Below are 18,029 nucleotides of genomic sequence, written 5' to 3' on the forward strand. Positions count from 1 at the left end.
TCAGGGGATCTTTGATAGAAATCTGTATATGTGTTGCCCAAAGAGTGGGAGATAAAAAAGAAAGCACACAGCTGTGTGTAAAGGCTGCAGGCTGGTGTGTGAAGCTCATTGTTGGGAGGATGTGGGAGTCAGAGCAGCCTTTTCATTACAGCAGTGTGACAAACCCAGACACTGAAAGAACACTCTAATGGCCCGAGTCCAGCTGGAAGAAGCTGCTGTTCTCTTCTTCTTCTTCTTCTTCTTCTTATCTTTTCTGTTTCACGCCATCAGCGATTCTCAGAAGATTCCACAGTTTGTCCATCTAATGCATTCCCATGGTTTCGATTCTCGTTTTTCCTTTAGACTAGTCATGCGTTCATCGCTCGCTCTCTCTTTCTCTAACTTCATTTTTCCATCTCTACAATAATTACAGCCCTTGTTCAACATTTACCCCGTGACCTGGTCTGCCACATGCTTGGATCTGGCCTTCGGTCAAGCTTAATTTACATACTCGGTCTTGTTGATTTGCTGGCACAAATCATCTGGCAATCACATTGTTGTGAAGAGAGAAAGTAAATGAAGAGAAATCAAGAAGGTGAGTCAAATCAAGCCCTTTAATATGCAGCATCAATTGGAATAAAATTAATGGAATTATTTTCTAGAGGAAGGCAGACACTCACTCGTAAGTGCTGGAACACTTTGAATGAGATGGAGATGTTGAACAATGCCACCAAAATCGGCAAAACCTGTTGATGCATATAGACTGTGCAACACTTCTGAAGGTTTGTTGTGGTATCTGGGACCAAGCAGAAGATCCTTTAAATCTGAGTGTAAGTTGCAATGTGGAGCTGCAACCTGTGGAACAGACTTGTTGTCCCAGCACATCAGCACATCCTAACAGATGTTTGATTATATTGAGATCTGGTCTGGGGAATTTGGAGGCCAGGGCAATGTCTTCCTCAAGGTCCTCAAATCTTTGCCATATAATGTGTGGAGTATAACAAGGAGCATTAATCTGTTGTAAGAGGTCATTGCAGTTGGGGCAACACTTTTTAGGAGTTTTTTCAAATTAATTAATCGATTAATTAATCGATTAATTAATTAACCGATTAATTAATTAATTTTTGTGCATTAGTTAAATGAGTTGCTGAAATATTAACTAAACAGAAAATGTTATAAAAAATAAATTATTAAAATACAAATTCACGGAAGCAAATTAAATATAAATGTGTAATATGTATAATATATTAAATATATTAATATAATATTTATATTGTGTATATAAATAAAATAAAATCATTCTATAAAACATTATGTACAAAATACTTTAAGTAATCAATAACTGTAACAATAAACAATAACTATAGAAATTATTAATGAAATAAAAACTTTACATGGAGTTCATTTAGTATTTATTTAGGAGTAGTAAAACGAATAAATAAATAAAATATAAAATTAAAAAATCAAGTCAGTTATGTTGACACATCAAAAATAATTTCTTTAATAAATAATCTAATTTTAAAATAGTTCAAATCAATATTATAATTAAAATTATTATTTGATAATATAAGGATTTTATAATTATTTTTATTTTATATTGTTTAATTATTTTGATATTGCCATAATCTTTGTGTATGAGGTATACGTAGTGTGTGGTGTTGTGTGTAGGCAACAGTGTGACACTAAAGTGTGCTTTGGTCATTGATGCAAAAATAACACTTCTGCTTACGACAGCTCTCATTAATCACCACCACCATCACGACACGGGAATTAATGTCATGGTGAGATGGTGAGGGCTTTTTCTGTCAATTCTTTCTGTGTGAGTGTGTGTGTGAGTGTGTGTGAGAGTGTGAGTGTGTGTGTGTGTGAGTGGGTGGGTTGGTTGGTTGTTTGGTGGGTTTTTGGTGGGTGGGTGGGGTTGATTATGCTAGCACAGACTCAGTTAAAGGAAGTCCCGTCTGGAGGACGTGACCTCAGCCGGCCGGATGTGGCGTTCTCTCTGCATTGGAAATGAATCAGTGCAGGAAATAGAGTTCGGTCAGCTCTTAGAAATGTGGTAGTTTTATGAAAGAATGAAAAAAAGAATTTGTGTAGCTTTCTAAGTGTGAAGTGAAATGAGTCATTCAAAAATGTTCAAAGATCACAGAATTACACTGAGCACTTGACATTACAGCACAGTATCCCGACTTTGGAGGTTGGGGTCGAGCACAGAGGCAGCCATGATACAGTGACCCCTGGAGCAGTGGGGGATAAGGGCATTGCTCAAGGGCCCAATAGTGGCAGCTTGGCAGTGCTGTGGTTCTAACTCTGATCTTCCGTTAACAACTTAACCACTTGACCACAGCTAGTAGCTAATTAGAACCTCCGTCATGACTGGAACTCTGGGACTCAGCACACATTCAGGTATGATGCCATAATGAGCCTCACACGATGATGATGATGATGATGATGATTGCCTTTCTTGCATTGATGCACGCAATTAATAATTAAAAGCACAGATTTCAACAGACACAACTCTGTAACTTACTAAGTTTTCTATTTTTCATCTTGTCTGTTTCCATAAACAGATTAAATGGAGCCTGAGATGAAAATAAAGAGAGATTGGAGTGATGGGGAGTGTGAGAGATAGGTAAAGGAGAGGGGGAGTTTCAGAGGACCGTGAGAGAGAGATAAAGGTAAAGGAGAGAGGGTAGTGAAGAGGAGAGAGAAAGAGATTAAGGTAAAGGAGAGAGGGAGGTGAAGAGAAGTGAGAGAGAGATGAAGGTAAAGGAGAGAATGAGGGAGATGAAGGCAAAGGAGAGAGGGAGGCGAAGAGAAGAAAGAGATGGAGGGAGGTGAAGAGAGCGGGAGGTGAAGAGAAGAAAGAGATGGAGGCAAAGGAGAGAGGGAGGTGAAGAGAAGAAAGAGATGGAGGTAAAGGGGAGAGGGAGGCAAAGAGAAGAAAGAGATGGAGGTAAAGGGGAGAGGGAGGCGGAGATGAGAGGTGAAGAGAAGAAAGAGATGGAGGTGAAGAGGTGAGAGGGAGGCAAAGAGAAGAAAGAGATGGAGGTGAAGAAGAGAGAGAGAGATGAAGGTAAAGGATGGAGGGAGGTGAAGAGAGAGAGAGAGAGAGAGAGAGATGAAGATAAAGGATGGAGGGAGGTGGAGAGAGAGAGAGAGAGAGAGATGAAGATAAAGGATGGAGGGGGGTGAAGAGAGAGAGATAAAGTTGAGGGAAAGAGATGAAGAGCAAGATAGGGATGAAGATAAGGGATGGAGAGAGAGAGAGAGAGAGAGAGAGAGAGAGAGAGAGAGAGAGAGAGAGAGAGCGAGCTGACGTAGAGCTCTGCATCTTCCTGAGGAAGTCGTGTGTACACTGAAAGTGTGAGCGTGGTGACGTTCTTCACAGATTAACATGGAGAAAGAAAAACAAGCAACTGATAAAAGAATAAAACTTAAAACACTTTATTCTGTATTTCATATTTAATTGTTAATAGTTGATTGTTTTATTTTTCGAACACATTCAAATAACCCAGTGTTAATAAACTTGTACTAAACTCCGTCACACACGTGTATCAACTCCGATGGAGGGGAAAAAAAGATAAATAAATCTGTGGAGATCTTTCGCTCTAATTACACTCCTAGAAAAGTTAGAAAAGTAATCAGTGCTGTCCTCGATTTCCTGGCTACATGCAGATAAAAGAATCATTTGTTTATTTGTTTTATCTCTATTTGTTTGTTTAAGCAGTAGATCTGCTTGTATTGTCTGAGATTTCTCCTACAATAATCAGCCAAGTTCTGTCATATCCAGACCTGCTGCTGCTTTATTGCTTCTGCTCAACAGATCAAATGCTCACGAAAGAGAGCAGCGATGGAACATAGCAACTGTGTTCTGCTTTCATCATCCTGTGAACGAGGGAGAGAGAGATGAAAAAGGAGCAAGAGAGAGGAAGAAGGAAAGGGAGAGAGAGAGAAATGCAGAGGTGTGAAAGAACAGGGAGAGAAGGAGATAAAGAGGAGTGAGCAAGGGATGAAAGGGGAGAGGCAGAGAAAGAGAGAGAGATAAAGATGAGTGAGTGAGGTGAAGAGGAGCCAGGGAGGAATGTGAGGGAGAGAGGTGAAGAGCAAGAGTGATGAAGATGAGTAGAGAGATGAAGATAATGGAGCGAGTGAGGTGCAGAGGAGCGAGGAAGGGACGAGATGAAGAGAAGGGATGGAGGTTAGGAAGAGTGAGAGAGGGATGCAGATGAGGTAGGAAGATAAGGGGGGAGTAAAGATATGGAAAAGAGATGAGACAAGACAGGAATAGAGAAAGCAGATGACAAAAGAGGGAACAGGGATGAAAGCAGGGAGAGAGAAGAGGGAGACAGTGGAAAGAGACGAGCGATGAAAGAGAAATGACGCAGGAATACGAGAGTGATGGAGATGAGTGACGGATTGAGGGTGGGAGCGAGAGAGACGGAGAGAGAGCAAGATGGGGAGAGAGAGAGAGAGCTTCTCAGAAGGTTTTGTTTATAATGACATCAGATTAAAGGTGGGTTTTGTTAGACTGTGATATTGAGTTAGTTACTGATCAGGTAGCTTGGCTGTGTGTGTGTGTGTGTGTGTGTGTGTGTGTGTGTGTGTGTGTGTGTGTGTGTGTGTGTGTACTTTCATAGTTGAATGAATAAATAAAATGTGTTACTGATGTAAAGCACATTACAGAACCACTCATAGCCTTCTGCAGAAGAGCGTGTGTGTGTGTGATCTCCCGCGGCGTTGTGCGTGATAGGGCGCTGGGCCGCACCACTACCGCTCGTCTCTGCACCGCGGGCAGTCTGGTATTTGGAACACAATGGGCTTTTCCTTCCCCTCGCTGTGCGTCACGCTACACAATACACTGCTCTGATTTATTTACACTAGTGCAGGTCTAAAGGAGGGGGCTGACACACACTGAGCTGAGAAAACAAAACAACCAGCTGTGTGTGTGTGTGTGTGTGTGTGTGTGTGTGTGTGTGTGTGTGTGTGTGTGTGTGTGTGTGTGTGTGTGTGTGTGTGTGTGTGTGTGTGTCATTCATTAGAATAATTAATGCACGTTAACACAGAGGCTTCCATAACTGAGGCGTGAAACCAGAAAAAGGAAATGACCTTGTCCCTGCACAGGAAGCTCTCACCCATCTGTCATTACTTGCAGAATGAATGAGTGAGTAATGTTTTTGCGCGTGTGTGTGGATATAAATCGGTGTCTGTTAGATGATTATGATGTAGACACAGAGTAAACAGTGTGTGTGTGTGTGTGTGTTAGGTGAGCCACAGAAGTTTAACACTACAGTATGTGGACTTGAGCGTGCTGAGATGTTTTTCTGCTCATCACAGATGTAGTGTGTTTTGAGTTCCTGAGCTTCTGTCAGCTCTCATCACAACACTGATGTTTCCCTCCATTTGTTTTAGCTTGTTTTCTCTCTCTCTCTCTCTCTCTCTCTCTCTGTCTTTCTATCTCTCTCTCATCTGTTTATCTATCTGTTTCTCTCGCTCTGTATCTCTCTCTCGTTGCAGCTTGTCATTTTAGTCAGGAATTGTACAGCATGAACTCTGATAATAAAGACCCTGTGTATCATCAGTTACTATAGAAACGCCTTAGATTTAAACCTTTAAAACCTCACACTGATGTTACAGACGGATGTACCGTCCATGTTATGTGAAGATTATTAGGCTGTATGTAAATGTATCTTAATTTCTAAATTAAATTAAAGCTCTAGGTTTATGCGGTGGCGGGCGGGCGGGAGGGTGGGGTGGTGTGGGGGGACGTCTCTCTATTGTGGTTAAACGGATACGCAAATATGTTTGTAATCGAATGTTAAAACTCCTCCAGCGAAACTCATCCCTGAGTATGACCTCAATACGTGACAACATGACCGGTGTGCGGTTAAGCGTCAGGATCTAAGAAAGCGTCTTTGCGTAGCTGTAGTAAAAATTAACCCTGTTTATCCACCGGCTGCAAATCACTTGCTAATGTCTCAGCGTGTGTGTGTCTGAGTGTGTGGGGCACCCTGCCGGGAGCTGGCCTCCGACGCTATGGGTACGAGAGTAGAAAAGGTTCAAGCTAGGCGATGATGCATTGCTCAATTATTTTTTATAGCCACCCAAACCCCTTAAGGAGTGAGGCGGCTCTATGAACGGTGCACAGCAGCACAGGCGGGGCATAATAACCAAATGTAGTCACTCAGCACCTCGTATAAACACTGCGAATAATGTCAGAGCTCTCAATGTGATCCACGCCACCGATCATGAGGGTGGCAACAATGAGGAGGAGAATGTGTACCGCGAGACCTTTAGCTGCCGGATTTCCTGGTTTAGTGTCATCCTGAAGAGCCGTGCGACATGCCTGGACGTCATGATGTCTCCTGAGAAATATAGACCTCACTCGAGCTGAGTAAAGCAGAGAGCAGAGAGATTAAAGACTAGCTATTACCACCTCCGCACCGCTTTCCTCTCATTCCATCTTTTATGTTTCATAAGAGAGATAGAGAGAGAAAGGGAGACTGACAGGGCGAGAGACATGAAAAAGGAGGGAGGGGTGAAGGAATGGAGAGATATGGATGATCAAGGAGAGAAAGGGTCAAGAGGAGCAAGCGAGGGATGAGAGAGGGAGAAAGGGTGAGACGGAGGTGAGGGTGAGATGAAAGGAGTCGGAGAGGGGAGGAAAGAGAGAGGCAGATGAGGGAGAGAAGGGAAAGAGCTGAAGAGGAGCAGGAGCACGATAGAAGATAGGGGGAGTGAGACTTTTAGAGAGATCAAGGATTGTGTGTGTGTGTGTGTGTGTGTGTGTGTGTGTCAGTCATTGCTTAGGCTGCCACAGCTTTATTAGCCTCGTGAAAGACCACTTCAAAGGCCTCTGTTCAGCGCATAGACGCCTGATTCCTGCAGTCAAAAACGTCTTGAGCTCATGAAATATTTCAGAATTTCTATTAAAACAAACAAACAAAAAAAAACTCTTTGCAACGCATGTTGACCCGGTTTCTTTCTGAAACAGGAAGTCTGACAGACCTCGACCTGATCTCCTTGGCTGGCTGCAAGAACAGCCAGTAGCACTCGAGCTACAGCGTTCACATCACACACCGTATATAATGCAGCGTTCAGCTAAAGGTCATAACTGAAAAACTTCAAGAACCCAGAGGTCAGCAACTCAACATGTCTGCTTCCAGGAACTGCTTTAGATCAGTGACGTAGTGAAGTGACATGCGACTAAGTACAGTGACCCATATTTAGAATTTGTTCTCTGCATTTAACCCATCCAAAGTGCACACACAGCAGTGAACACACACACAGCAGTGAACACGCACCCAGAGCAGTGGGCAGCCATTTATGCTGCGGCACCCGGGGAGCAGTTGGGGGGTTCGGTGCCTTGCTCAAGGGCACCTCAGTCATGGTATTGCCGATTCGAGACTCAAACCCTCGACATTAGAACCTCTCTAACTATTAGACCAGGGGTCGGCAACCCGCGGCTCCGGAGCCGCAAGTGGCTCTTTCATCTCTCTGCTGTGGCTTCCTGTAGATTTGGAAATAAAAATTAAATTTAAATTTATTTTATTTTAGTTAGTTAGTCAAGTCCCCTGAAGTTATTAGTCGAGCCTGACACTTATCAGCCAATCAAAAAAGAGGCTACACAATAGCCAATCAGAAAATAGCAATATCTGGGAAAGATTTAACCCAACAACCAATGAAAAAACTTGGGGTGTGGGTTTGGAGATGTCACGCTTGTCTGTCTTCAAAACCTGAGAGCCGAAGAGGACTCAATTAGACATTGAACATTTTATTTGAAAGTAACCTTCAACCCAGCGTCTTTTTACTTAAGGTTAGTTCAAACTGTTCAAAATATTTTTGTTTGCCTGCAGAAATAAAATTGCGTTTACTCGGTAGCAGTTCATTGATTTCATAAATAACGATATATGCAGTGTTCTCTTCATTTTAGATGTCAAATGGGTTTTGTGGCTCCCTGTGTTTTTTTCTGTGGGAAACGGGTCCAAATGGCTCTTTTGAGTGTTTAAGGTTGCCGACCCCTGCATTAGACCATCGTGTCAATCAACATGTAAACAGATTCACCTGTTAAATCTTGAATACTGACTACACTTCACTGTTTGATAGGAAAAGACATCATTGCATCACGTCACGTCATCACAACACATGTTCAGGGGGATGTGGTAGTCTGGTGGTTAAGGTGTCTAACGACCAAACGTAAGATTGTGAGTTCAGTTTCAAAGTCCACTAGTTTGCCACCACTGGGCTCCTGAGCAAGACCCTTAACCCTCAATTGTTCGGTTGTATAAAATGAGATAAATGTAAATCTGCCAAATGGCGTAAATGTTCAGTAAATGTTCAGCTAAAGCTCTCTTCAATTCACGAGCGTTGAACATAAGTACAGCGCTCATTAAAAGTCATTGCATATGTGTATACACTGGTGGAAGAAGTCATCTGTCCTGGTATCCTGAACTTTAATGCATTTTAAAGAACATATTCATCTGCAATGAAATTAGATATGTGTTTTTTGTAAATAGTTTTAAAACACAGTTCAGACCGAAAACTGATAAAATGTTAAATTTTTTAAGTAGAAACTGCTAAATAGCTGTAGCTATGTTTTTGTTTTTGTGTCTTGATTTTTTATATTTTTTTTGACCTTCTGAAGAGTTCAGTGACTTGTCCAGGAGCGAGTATAAATCATCGAGGCTGTGGAGAAATGTATCTGCACACCTGTTTACTCCGAAGCACACGACTTTATCCTTCTTTTTCCCGTTCAGGCATTTTTCCAGAACGTCTGTGAGCATTATCCTCATCTGTGTTGAGTAATAGACCCCTTTACAGCAATCTCACTCACAGTTTTTATTTCTAGAACATTGGCAATATTGTAAAAGTCAGTGAGATAATGAGTTCCTTTAAGGAAAAGGTCGGTGTGAGAAAATGAAGCTTTTTCCTAGCGAAGTCATCACCTGAAGAGCTCTCTGAGAAATGACAGCAATTTCCACCGTGCGCTACAAACACTAATCTGAGGACACGTCGTGTTCCGTAATTGTTCTGAGGAATGACGGCAATCGCAACGTCTTTAAGCCAAGTACTCGTCGAGGCATTGTGACCTATTGCTAGTGTTTTGCAGTACCGAGGATCCGTTTCATCCGTCTTTGATTTTCTCCATTAGACTTTTTTCACATTCAAATCGGTCTTCAATTTTACTTTGCTCTCGCTGCATGTAAATCTTTCCATTTCACCACAGATTTGTGACCTCACGACACAGTCAGCCAAAGCCAGCTATCATAGAAAGGCATTAAATGTGTCTTCACTGGTAGAAGAATCCTGTTCTTTTAAGTAGATTTTAGTAGTTCTTGTAAATTTAAGTAGATTTCTAAAAAGAAAAAAAAAAAGCAGCAAATTCATGCAACAATCACATAAAACTAAAATTAAAAATTCAATATAGAAAAATTATATTTTAAAATATAGGTATATGAGTTATAATAATAATAATAATAATAATAATAATAATAATACATTTTATTTAAAGACGGCTTTCTGAAAACTCAAGGTCACTGTACAAAAGAAGAAAAACAACAACAACAAAAAATAATAAATAATAAAAAAAATCTATATAACATATATATGTGTGTGTGTGTTATGTATATTATTAAACCATTTTAGCTTGGTCTTTTCAACGAAATTGGACAACGAAAGCCAAATTAATGAACTTCATACCTGAAATGTACTTTTCTCTTATACCTAGATGGAAAAAACAAAAAACAGTTCTTTTTTTTTTTTTTTTTTTTTTTTAGTTTATTTACCCAAGATTTTTGGTGTATTGTAAAACATATGCAAACATTACATTGTTTTGTAGTGTGAAATTAGCTAAATACCGGTATTGGCTAAATCCCGATGCTCATTATCTGTGTCTAATTTGTTCATGTTCTTTAGTCACTAATACATTAATCGATAAATAATTACATTGAGTTGCCTTGTTTAAGGTTATGTTTTTTTAATTATTTAAATGCCATTATTTGTTTACCAAGGCAACATACTGCTTGTTCAAAGCTAGTATAAAAGCAGCTATTGTCATATGCTAACTAAATTAGGTAGGCTATTGTTCCAATGACAAAAATAGTGCAAGTGGAAATGAGATTATTCCTATATGTTTATGTGAATGACTTGTTGCTGTGCTCGTTTTCTGTTTTACCGTCAGTCATAGTGTCGGGCGATAAAGAGGTATAGACGTAACAAGGCTCCCAGATTACACACGTAAACAATCAAACATTTCAACCTGGTAGTAGACGGTGGTTTTGTCAAAGCAATAACCAGCCAAAACATTCAGATAATTATTCAAATTTCCAGACTTTAGTGCCCTGATTAACTGGAATAAACAGCTGATTGAAACACAGCCTACGTCTATTTGTTCAGATCTTCTACTATCCACCTGTATTTGAACAGAAATGTCTTCGCAACCTGTTTATAGCTAGTCTGCTAACAGGAAGTGACATCTTCCTAACAGAAGGTTCTAGACTTGGACTTTAAGAATGGCACTTAGACAAGAAGCGTACACAGGATTTTGGAGCTTAAAATTTGCAAACCTGACACTTTGTCAGTCGGTTGATATGAAGGAAACCCACAGAGGGATGTGCGGTCATATCGGAGTTTAGATGTTTGCATCTCTTGCTGCCTGGTTCCGGTCATGGGATACGGTTCCTGCATACATTTTACATCTGTGGATGTTCCTGTGGGTTTCTTTTGGGATCTCTGGTTTCCTTACACCTCTATAACAGGTGGAAGGTGGTGTGGGGTAAGTAGATTGCCACTTATTATAGCAGTGTGTGTGTGTGTATGCATGGTAACCCTGTGACCAACTGACGTCCCATCAAGGATGTATTCTCATCTTACACATAGTGTACCTGGTATAGAAGAGCGATGGGGAACCTGCCTGGTCTGATCCTACTATTAACTAGTTAGAGTGCCCATGCAGAACCCTGTACACCAGTTTATGTGTATGTGAAGGCGAGCATCAGATCTGGACCACAGAGAAATGGAAGAAGTTGGCCTGATCTGATGAATCCTGTTTTCATTTACATCATGCAGACAGCTGGGTGAATGTGTGTTGCTTACCTGGGGAAGAGATGGCACCAGGATGCACTATGGGTAGAAGGCAAGCTGGTAAATGTTCTACTCAGAAACCTTGGATGGTGTTGATGTGGATGTTTATTGAACATGCTACCTAAACATTATCGTAGACCAAGTAGACTCCTTCATGGTACCAGTAATCCCTAATGGCAGTGTATTGCTTCTGCAGGATAATACTCCCTGCCCCACTGCAGAAATTGTTCAGGAACGGTTTGAGGAACATGAGTTTATGCTGTTGATTTGACAAAATTCTCAAGGGTGAGAATTTTAAATTGGTTTTAATGTTATGGCTGATCTGTGCATCTGTGAGTAGATCAGAGACATCCCCATTATGTCAGTCGACATTTGATGACCTGTATGACTAAAAAATTTTCCCACACCTTTGGGAGCTTCTGGTATGATGTAAAAACACAAGGTCCAGATCGCGCTCTCTCTCTCTCTCTCTCTCTCTCTCTCTCTCTCTCTCTCTCTCTCTCTCTCACACACACACTCTCACACACACACTCTCACACACACACACTCACACACACACACACACACACACACACACACACACACACACACACACAGAGGATATCCATCTGGTCTGTTTTGAGTCCTTCTAAGAAGAACGGCGAGTGCACTCTCCCTCTGTGATGTGTGTGTGTGTGTGTGTGTGTGTGTGTGTGTGTGTGTGTGTGTGTGTGTGACTAAAACCCTGCCAGGCTGCACGCCACTGATCCATGCCCATGTAAGGCCACATTGCAGATCTAACTAATGTGTTATTCTTATTCTTTTAGTTTCTTCATATTCCAAGCAACGTCTCTGTTTACATGGAGTGTTATAACTGTTCTTTATAACAACAGTCCAGACTTTGAGCTCACACTTATTACGAGTACAGGGTCGAAGGCACACTTAAACATCCGCAGCACTTGAACCACCATCCTGCTCGGTTTTTACAGAGACAGCATAAACACAGAAGAAAGCCAAAGACGAGTGTCTCCCTCTCCTGATTTGGAGGATTATAAGCCAGTCATCATCCTCACCTTAACCCATATTTATTAATAACAGTTTATAAGTGGATCACCCTAGATGTAGTGCAAGTACACCTTTTATTGTGTAGCATGTCACACACAACTCTACTTAGTGCATAGGTCTGAGAGTGTGTGTGTTCTTAGAGTGCAAACGTGATAGAAATGCAGATGTGCTATTTGTCTGTCTCTCTCTTTTGCTGAACTCCATCTTTTATTTAACACCCTCCTGCTCTGTGTGTGTGTGTGTGTGTGTGTGTGTGTGTGTGTGTGTGTGTGTGTGGTAAGGACTCCTTTGAGGCTCGAGTGGCTCTCCCACACTGCTTCAAAAGCCTCAAAGCGCTGCACAAAACCCTGCCGCACTTATTTTGTGTGTGTGCGTGCGTGTATATTGTCCGCTTCATGACGCCTGTCATTTCATTAACAAAGTGCATTAACCTGTGTGTTCGGGACACACACTAACAGGCATTGGAAAAGAAGGAAGGTGGAATGATGTCCTTCTCTGTGAAGCTAAGAGGAAAGGTCTGTGTTTCCTCTGAGTCTTGCTGGGTGTGCCTTCATGTTTCCTCTTCCTGTTCTTGATGACATCATGCTGTGTGTGTGTGTCTGTGTGTGTGCATGCAAGGTCATGTTGCTTACATGAGAAAAGTGAAGTAAATTTTAAGATCATTATAATCCTAAGAATCCTAATCTCTACGATCCTAAGAATGAGGATACAAAACAAAAATGGAGAGCTTTTAAAATGGTCTATTATAAACTAGACTGTGTCATGAAGGGATTACGTTCTTGACGATCATATTAGAGATGGTCTAACATCCGTATGTTCTAAATGTAAACATCTCTGACACATACACAGAGCAGAAATGCCATAGAGGCAGAAATGATATAATGTGTCTATGACATTTCTGCACTGAGATGTTATCTCTAATTTGATTGGTCACAAAAATAATCCTTACATAATGTAATCTGTATCATTTTATTAACTCACCATCATTATAAAATATTATATACAACACATTTCTTCTCCCTCTTCACCTTCAAGCCATTTTCTCATCTGATAAAGAAACTCTTAACCCTCTTGAATGTCCTCCTCACTACTCGTAAGACTTTTTGACCTTATGAGCTCTTTTAAGTGTTTAAGATGCTTTATGAATAAATTTCATCTTAACTCTGATTTTCTCTTTAATTTTAAAGGAAAAGCCCACATCTTTAAGAATGTTCTTAGAATTTCATCACTAGTAAAAACTCTTGACCCTGAGAATTTGTCTCTCATTAAATGAGTCAATAAATCAGGCTGTTGCTTCAGATATTGTTAAGCTATGTGGTGTTCTGCTCCCCAGTGTCTGGATAGTGTAACTGCAGCGTTGTATCATGACACATAACTTCACTCTCAGCCCAGAAGTCGATACTCTGTCCTCTGCCTGACCTGCATTCTCATTATTACAACACTGAACTCTGTAGATTTTTATTGAGTTTCAGTTCCTCATTGCTTGTTCTTTGTTTTTTTTGTTTTTTTCCAGAATTGAACATGGAGTACAACCCGTCAGAGCACCCGCGTGCCAGCACCATCTTCCTTAGCAAGTCTCAGACAGACGGTGAGTGTGGGTCAGAATTTCATAATGTTATTGCTTTGGGAGCGGTGTGGGAGTCATGTCAGAGCACTTTTGATAAGCAAAATACGCTAGAACGGTCTTAAAACCAATACAATGAAGGAGAAAATTAAACTAACTAATTAAATTAACACTCACACAGGCCACACCTCCTTTACTGTATCTAATACGCACATAGGCCACACCTCCTTTACTGTGTCTAACATGCACACAGGCCACGCCTCCTTCACTGTATTTAACATGCACACAGGCCACACCTCCTTCACTGTATCTAATACGCACACAGGCCACACCTCCTTCACTGTATCTAATACGCACACAGGCCACGCCTTCTTCACTGTATCCAACACTTACACAGGCCACACCTCCTTTACTATATCTAACATGCACACAGGCCACACCTCCTTCACTGTATGTAATACGCACACAGGCCACACCTCCTTCACTGTATCTAATACGCACACAGGCCACACCTCCTTCACTGTATCTAATACGCACACAGGCCACGCCTTCTTCACTGTATCTAATACGCACACAGGCCACGCCTCCTTCACTGTATCTAATACGCACACAGGCCACACCTCCTTCACTGTATCTAATACGCACACAGGCCACGCCTCCTTCACTGTATCTTATACACGCACAGGCCACACCTCCTTCACTGTATCTAATACGCACACAGGCCACACCTCCTACACTATATTTAACATATATATTTATATGTTACATACACTACTTACACTATATTTATTTGTGTTTGAGAGGGAGAGGGAGATAATTTCTTTTAAAAAACAGGATCACAGACAGCATCTGATCACAGTGATGCACATAAAAAGTGTGTGTGTTTGTGTATGTGAGAGGGAGAGAATAATAGTTTCATTTAGCTCGCTGCCTTTGGCTGTGATTGCTCTGGGAATCAGCATTGTGGTCTGTTTGAGATGCTGTTAGTGTGATTTCTAGCACTTTTTAATGTCCATCATTAGCAACTTTCTTCTTATGTAACTGAATTCTGTGTGTGTGTGTGTGTGTGTGTGTGTGTGTGTGTGTGTGTGTGTGTGTGTGTGTGTGTGTGTGTGTGTGTGTGTCTCTTATGGTTTGAAGCATGATTTATTTTTTTTAAGACAATGTACAACCCAAAAAGATTTAACGACGGAATAAATAAAGCAAAACCCTAGATTTTGTTTTTTGTTTGTTTGTTTGTTACCTAGACGACAGTGCATGAATAAACAAGGTTCAATTCAGCAGTAATTTTTCCTCTGCTTAATACTTTTTGGAGAAATTCAGATAAGAATCCACGTCATTTCTTGTCTTTCAGTTGCTCCATCCAGCAAGAAAGGTATGTCCAATGCTGAGGCAAATGAGAAGTCCTATTTGTGTGTGTGTCTAAAAAGTTTCAAGTTTCCTTTAACCGATCCTGTTGTCAGTCATGGTTTGTGTATTACTTAAAATCGTGGTTTGATGTATCGTGTACATTGACACTGACATGATACAGTCTGAAATCAACACCTGGCTTATTCCAGATTTTCCAGAATATTGTTGTTTCTCATTTTCTTCTTTAGTTTTGCATCAGAACAAAGAGTCGAATGTTGCTAACAAGTAAGGGAGCTGTATACAGCTATGCTTTGTTACAAGGCTGGAAAATGACTAACATTTACAAACATTAGGCCTAGGGTTGGGCTAGCTATGATATAACACCTTATTGCTAGCATCCATTTTCTACAGCAGGTTTGTGTTTTGTATATTTTTGCTGTAGTGATGTATCATGTACACAGTACACGTTGCCATATGTCTGGCCTCGGGTCATTCTTTTTGCCACACTGCTGTAGAAATACTCTGCACATGTGCTCATACACACCACCAAGGCTACAGGCGACTGAACACACACAACACTCAGAGTCTGTCTATCAGACAGATAGATAATCTATCTGTCTGTTTGTCTATTTATCTTTCTTTCTACCTATGTATCTACTTATATATTTTTTAACTATTTGTGTATATATCTATCTATCCCTATCTATCGATGACACCTCGGGAACTCTTTAGTGATACCTCAGGAACTCTTTAGTAACAAATCAGTATCTATTTAGTAACACCTCAGGAACTCTTTAATAACAAATCAGTATCTATTTAGTAACACCCCAGTAACTCTTTAGTAGCACCTCAGTAACTCTTTAGTACAGTAACACCCCAGTATCACCTCAGTAACACCCCAATGACTCTTTAGTAACACCCCAATGACTCTTTAGTAACACCCCAGTAACACCCCAGTGACTCTTTAGTAACACCCAGGTAACACCTCAGTAACACCCCCGTAACTCTTTAGTAACACTTTAGTAACTGTGACCTCTTACTTGTTAGCAAAATAAGGTTCATTTCTCTATTAAAAAAACAAGAAGAAGCTACTTTCAGACACCAAATAAATACTGGCTGCTTGATTTAATTCAGGAGAAGTAATATAAGTAAATAATTTATTGAAAGCTTGTCTTTTGAATGTGGTTCAAGTGTGTTTATGGAATCATGCCACTGTTTTCATGTTGTAGTAATGTAGACTGTCATTAGACTGTGTGTGTCTGTGTGTGCATGCATAGAGTCACATGGCAGATCAGAAGCCAAGAGAGATCATGCATGCTGCTTTAGCTCTTATTTGTGCTGATTGACGGTGTTAGTAGAAGTCAAAACCGTGGTTTTGTCTAAAGTCCTGGCTCATCCTTAGCATACACCTTCATGGGCGATTTTGAATCTAACTTAGTGTCCGTTATACCCAGGGTGCATTTAGTTCTGGAGGATAAAGCTCGCCCTACATTTCCCTCGTCAACATAACAATATTGAATTCCAGTCGCCAGCACTCGGGATGCTCATGGAGTTTGTGTTGAATCCAAATATTGTGGGATTCTAGTACACAAAGCCTTGAACCCACACTAGTCTGACTTGAGCGCCGAGAGAATTTGCAGAGGCAGCAAACAAACAGAGGGATTTATTAAAATCTGCCAATGAAATTCAAGCAAACACGGCTCTGCTCACACTGTAATCGCTTTAAGTCCTATTTGTGTTTAACAATTGTGTGTACTGATGTGTTTACTGTTGTGTGTGCTGATTTGTGTGCAGTGTCTTTGCTTAGTGTGGCTGAGTATTTGCTGAGATGTGTTTTAATAACACCTTTTTTTCCTCTGCAGTTCGGGAAAAGAGGAAAAGCTTGTATGTTAACCACGTAAGTGTCTCACAACACACACAGCAGATGTTCAACACCACGTACAACACAGACAATGCATTCAACACCACAAATAACACATGAAACACCACACCACGCACACACCACCACACTCACTACATACAGTACGCATTCAACACCACAAATAACTCAAACACCACGTATTCAACACCACATACAACACACACAGCACCACATACAACACGCACCACGCACACAACACCTCATACAGCACACACGACACCATGCACTCAACACTACATACAATACACACAACAGCACATACAATACGCGTAACACCACAAGCAAGCTACATAAAACACACACACCACACAATCAAAACTACATACAGCACGCATTCGACACCACAAATAACACAAAAACCACTTATTCAACACCACATACAACACACACAGCACCACATAAAACGTACACAGCACCATGTGCACTTAACACTGTGCACACACTACATAACCAACACACACAACAGTACACACACACACCATGCGCACAACACCACATACAACGCACAGATTGCAGGTTGGGCATTCACGTGTGTGTTTGTGTTTGTGTGTGTGTGTGTGTGTGTGTGTGTGTGTGTGTGTGTGTGTGTGTGTGTGTGTGTGTGTGATGACGACTTAGCAACACCCATCTGGTCCGATGAGACGCAAGTACAGCTCTTGCTCAACTATCTTCCTGGATGACAGCACTGTCAGTCAACCCAACCTCAAATACACCATCAAATGGTATGAAGTCACTGTCATACTGTCACTGTCACTGCACATGCACAACATAGATGTTATGAATCTTTAATAAATAGTAGTTACTCATATTTTGATATCATTCGTCTGTGACTGGAACTGATGATTATTCAGTCTGTAGTATTGTCAAAGCTGCCCGATCTGTTCTAGCCAATCAGTACAGAGAATGTAACAGCACCGTTGGTGTAAGAGTTATGACTTCACTGGAGTTACTCTACTGTGACCTCCCCTGTGCCTCAGTGTATTTCATGCTCTCTTTACTTTCCACAGTGTTTCTCTTGCCATCTACTACCACATAAAGAACAGGTAGGGGTTCACATCTTTTATTACTGATCTGAGTGTGTGTTTACTGCAG

The 18,029-nt window shown here is 41.0% G+C and overlaps 1 protein-coding gene across 2 annotated transcripts in view; it reads left to right on the forward strand.

The window, feature by feature from the left end:
- The window catches only part of ccny (cyclin Y), a 58,457-nt gene that overhangs the window by 18,361 nt on the left and 22,067 nt on the right, over nt 1–18,029 (forward strand). The window contains exons 2-6 of one of the 2 annotated variants that reach the window (XM_027149335.2): nt 13,616–13,690; nt 15,021–15,041; nt 16,879–16,913; nt 17,556–17,659; nt 17,945–17,980. In XM_027149335.2, the coding sequence (XP_027005136.1) occupies nt 13,616–13,690; nt 15,021–15,041; nt 16,879–16,913; nt 17,556–17,659; nt 17,945–17,980 (271 nt within the window). The remainder of the gene's footprint in view (nt 1–13,615; nt 13,691–15,020; nt 15,042–16,878; nt 16,914–17,555; nt 17,660–17,944; nt 17,981–18,029) is intronic. The other variant, XM_027149336.2, reaches the window with a different exon arrangement.

The sequence above is a fragment of the Tachysurus fulvidraco genome, chromosome 3 (genome assembly GCF_022655615.1).
Source record: "Tachysurus fulvidraco isolate hzauxx_2018 chromosome 3, HZAU_PFXX_2.0, whole genome shotgun sequence".
Classification (NCBI taxonomy): Eukaryota; Metazoa; Chordata; class Actinopteri; order Siluriformes; family Bagridae; genus Tachysurus; species Tachysurus fulvidraco.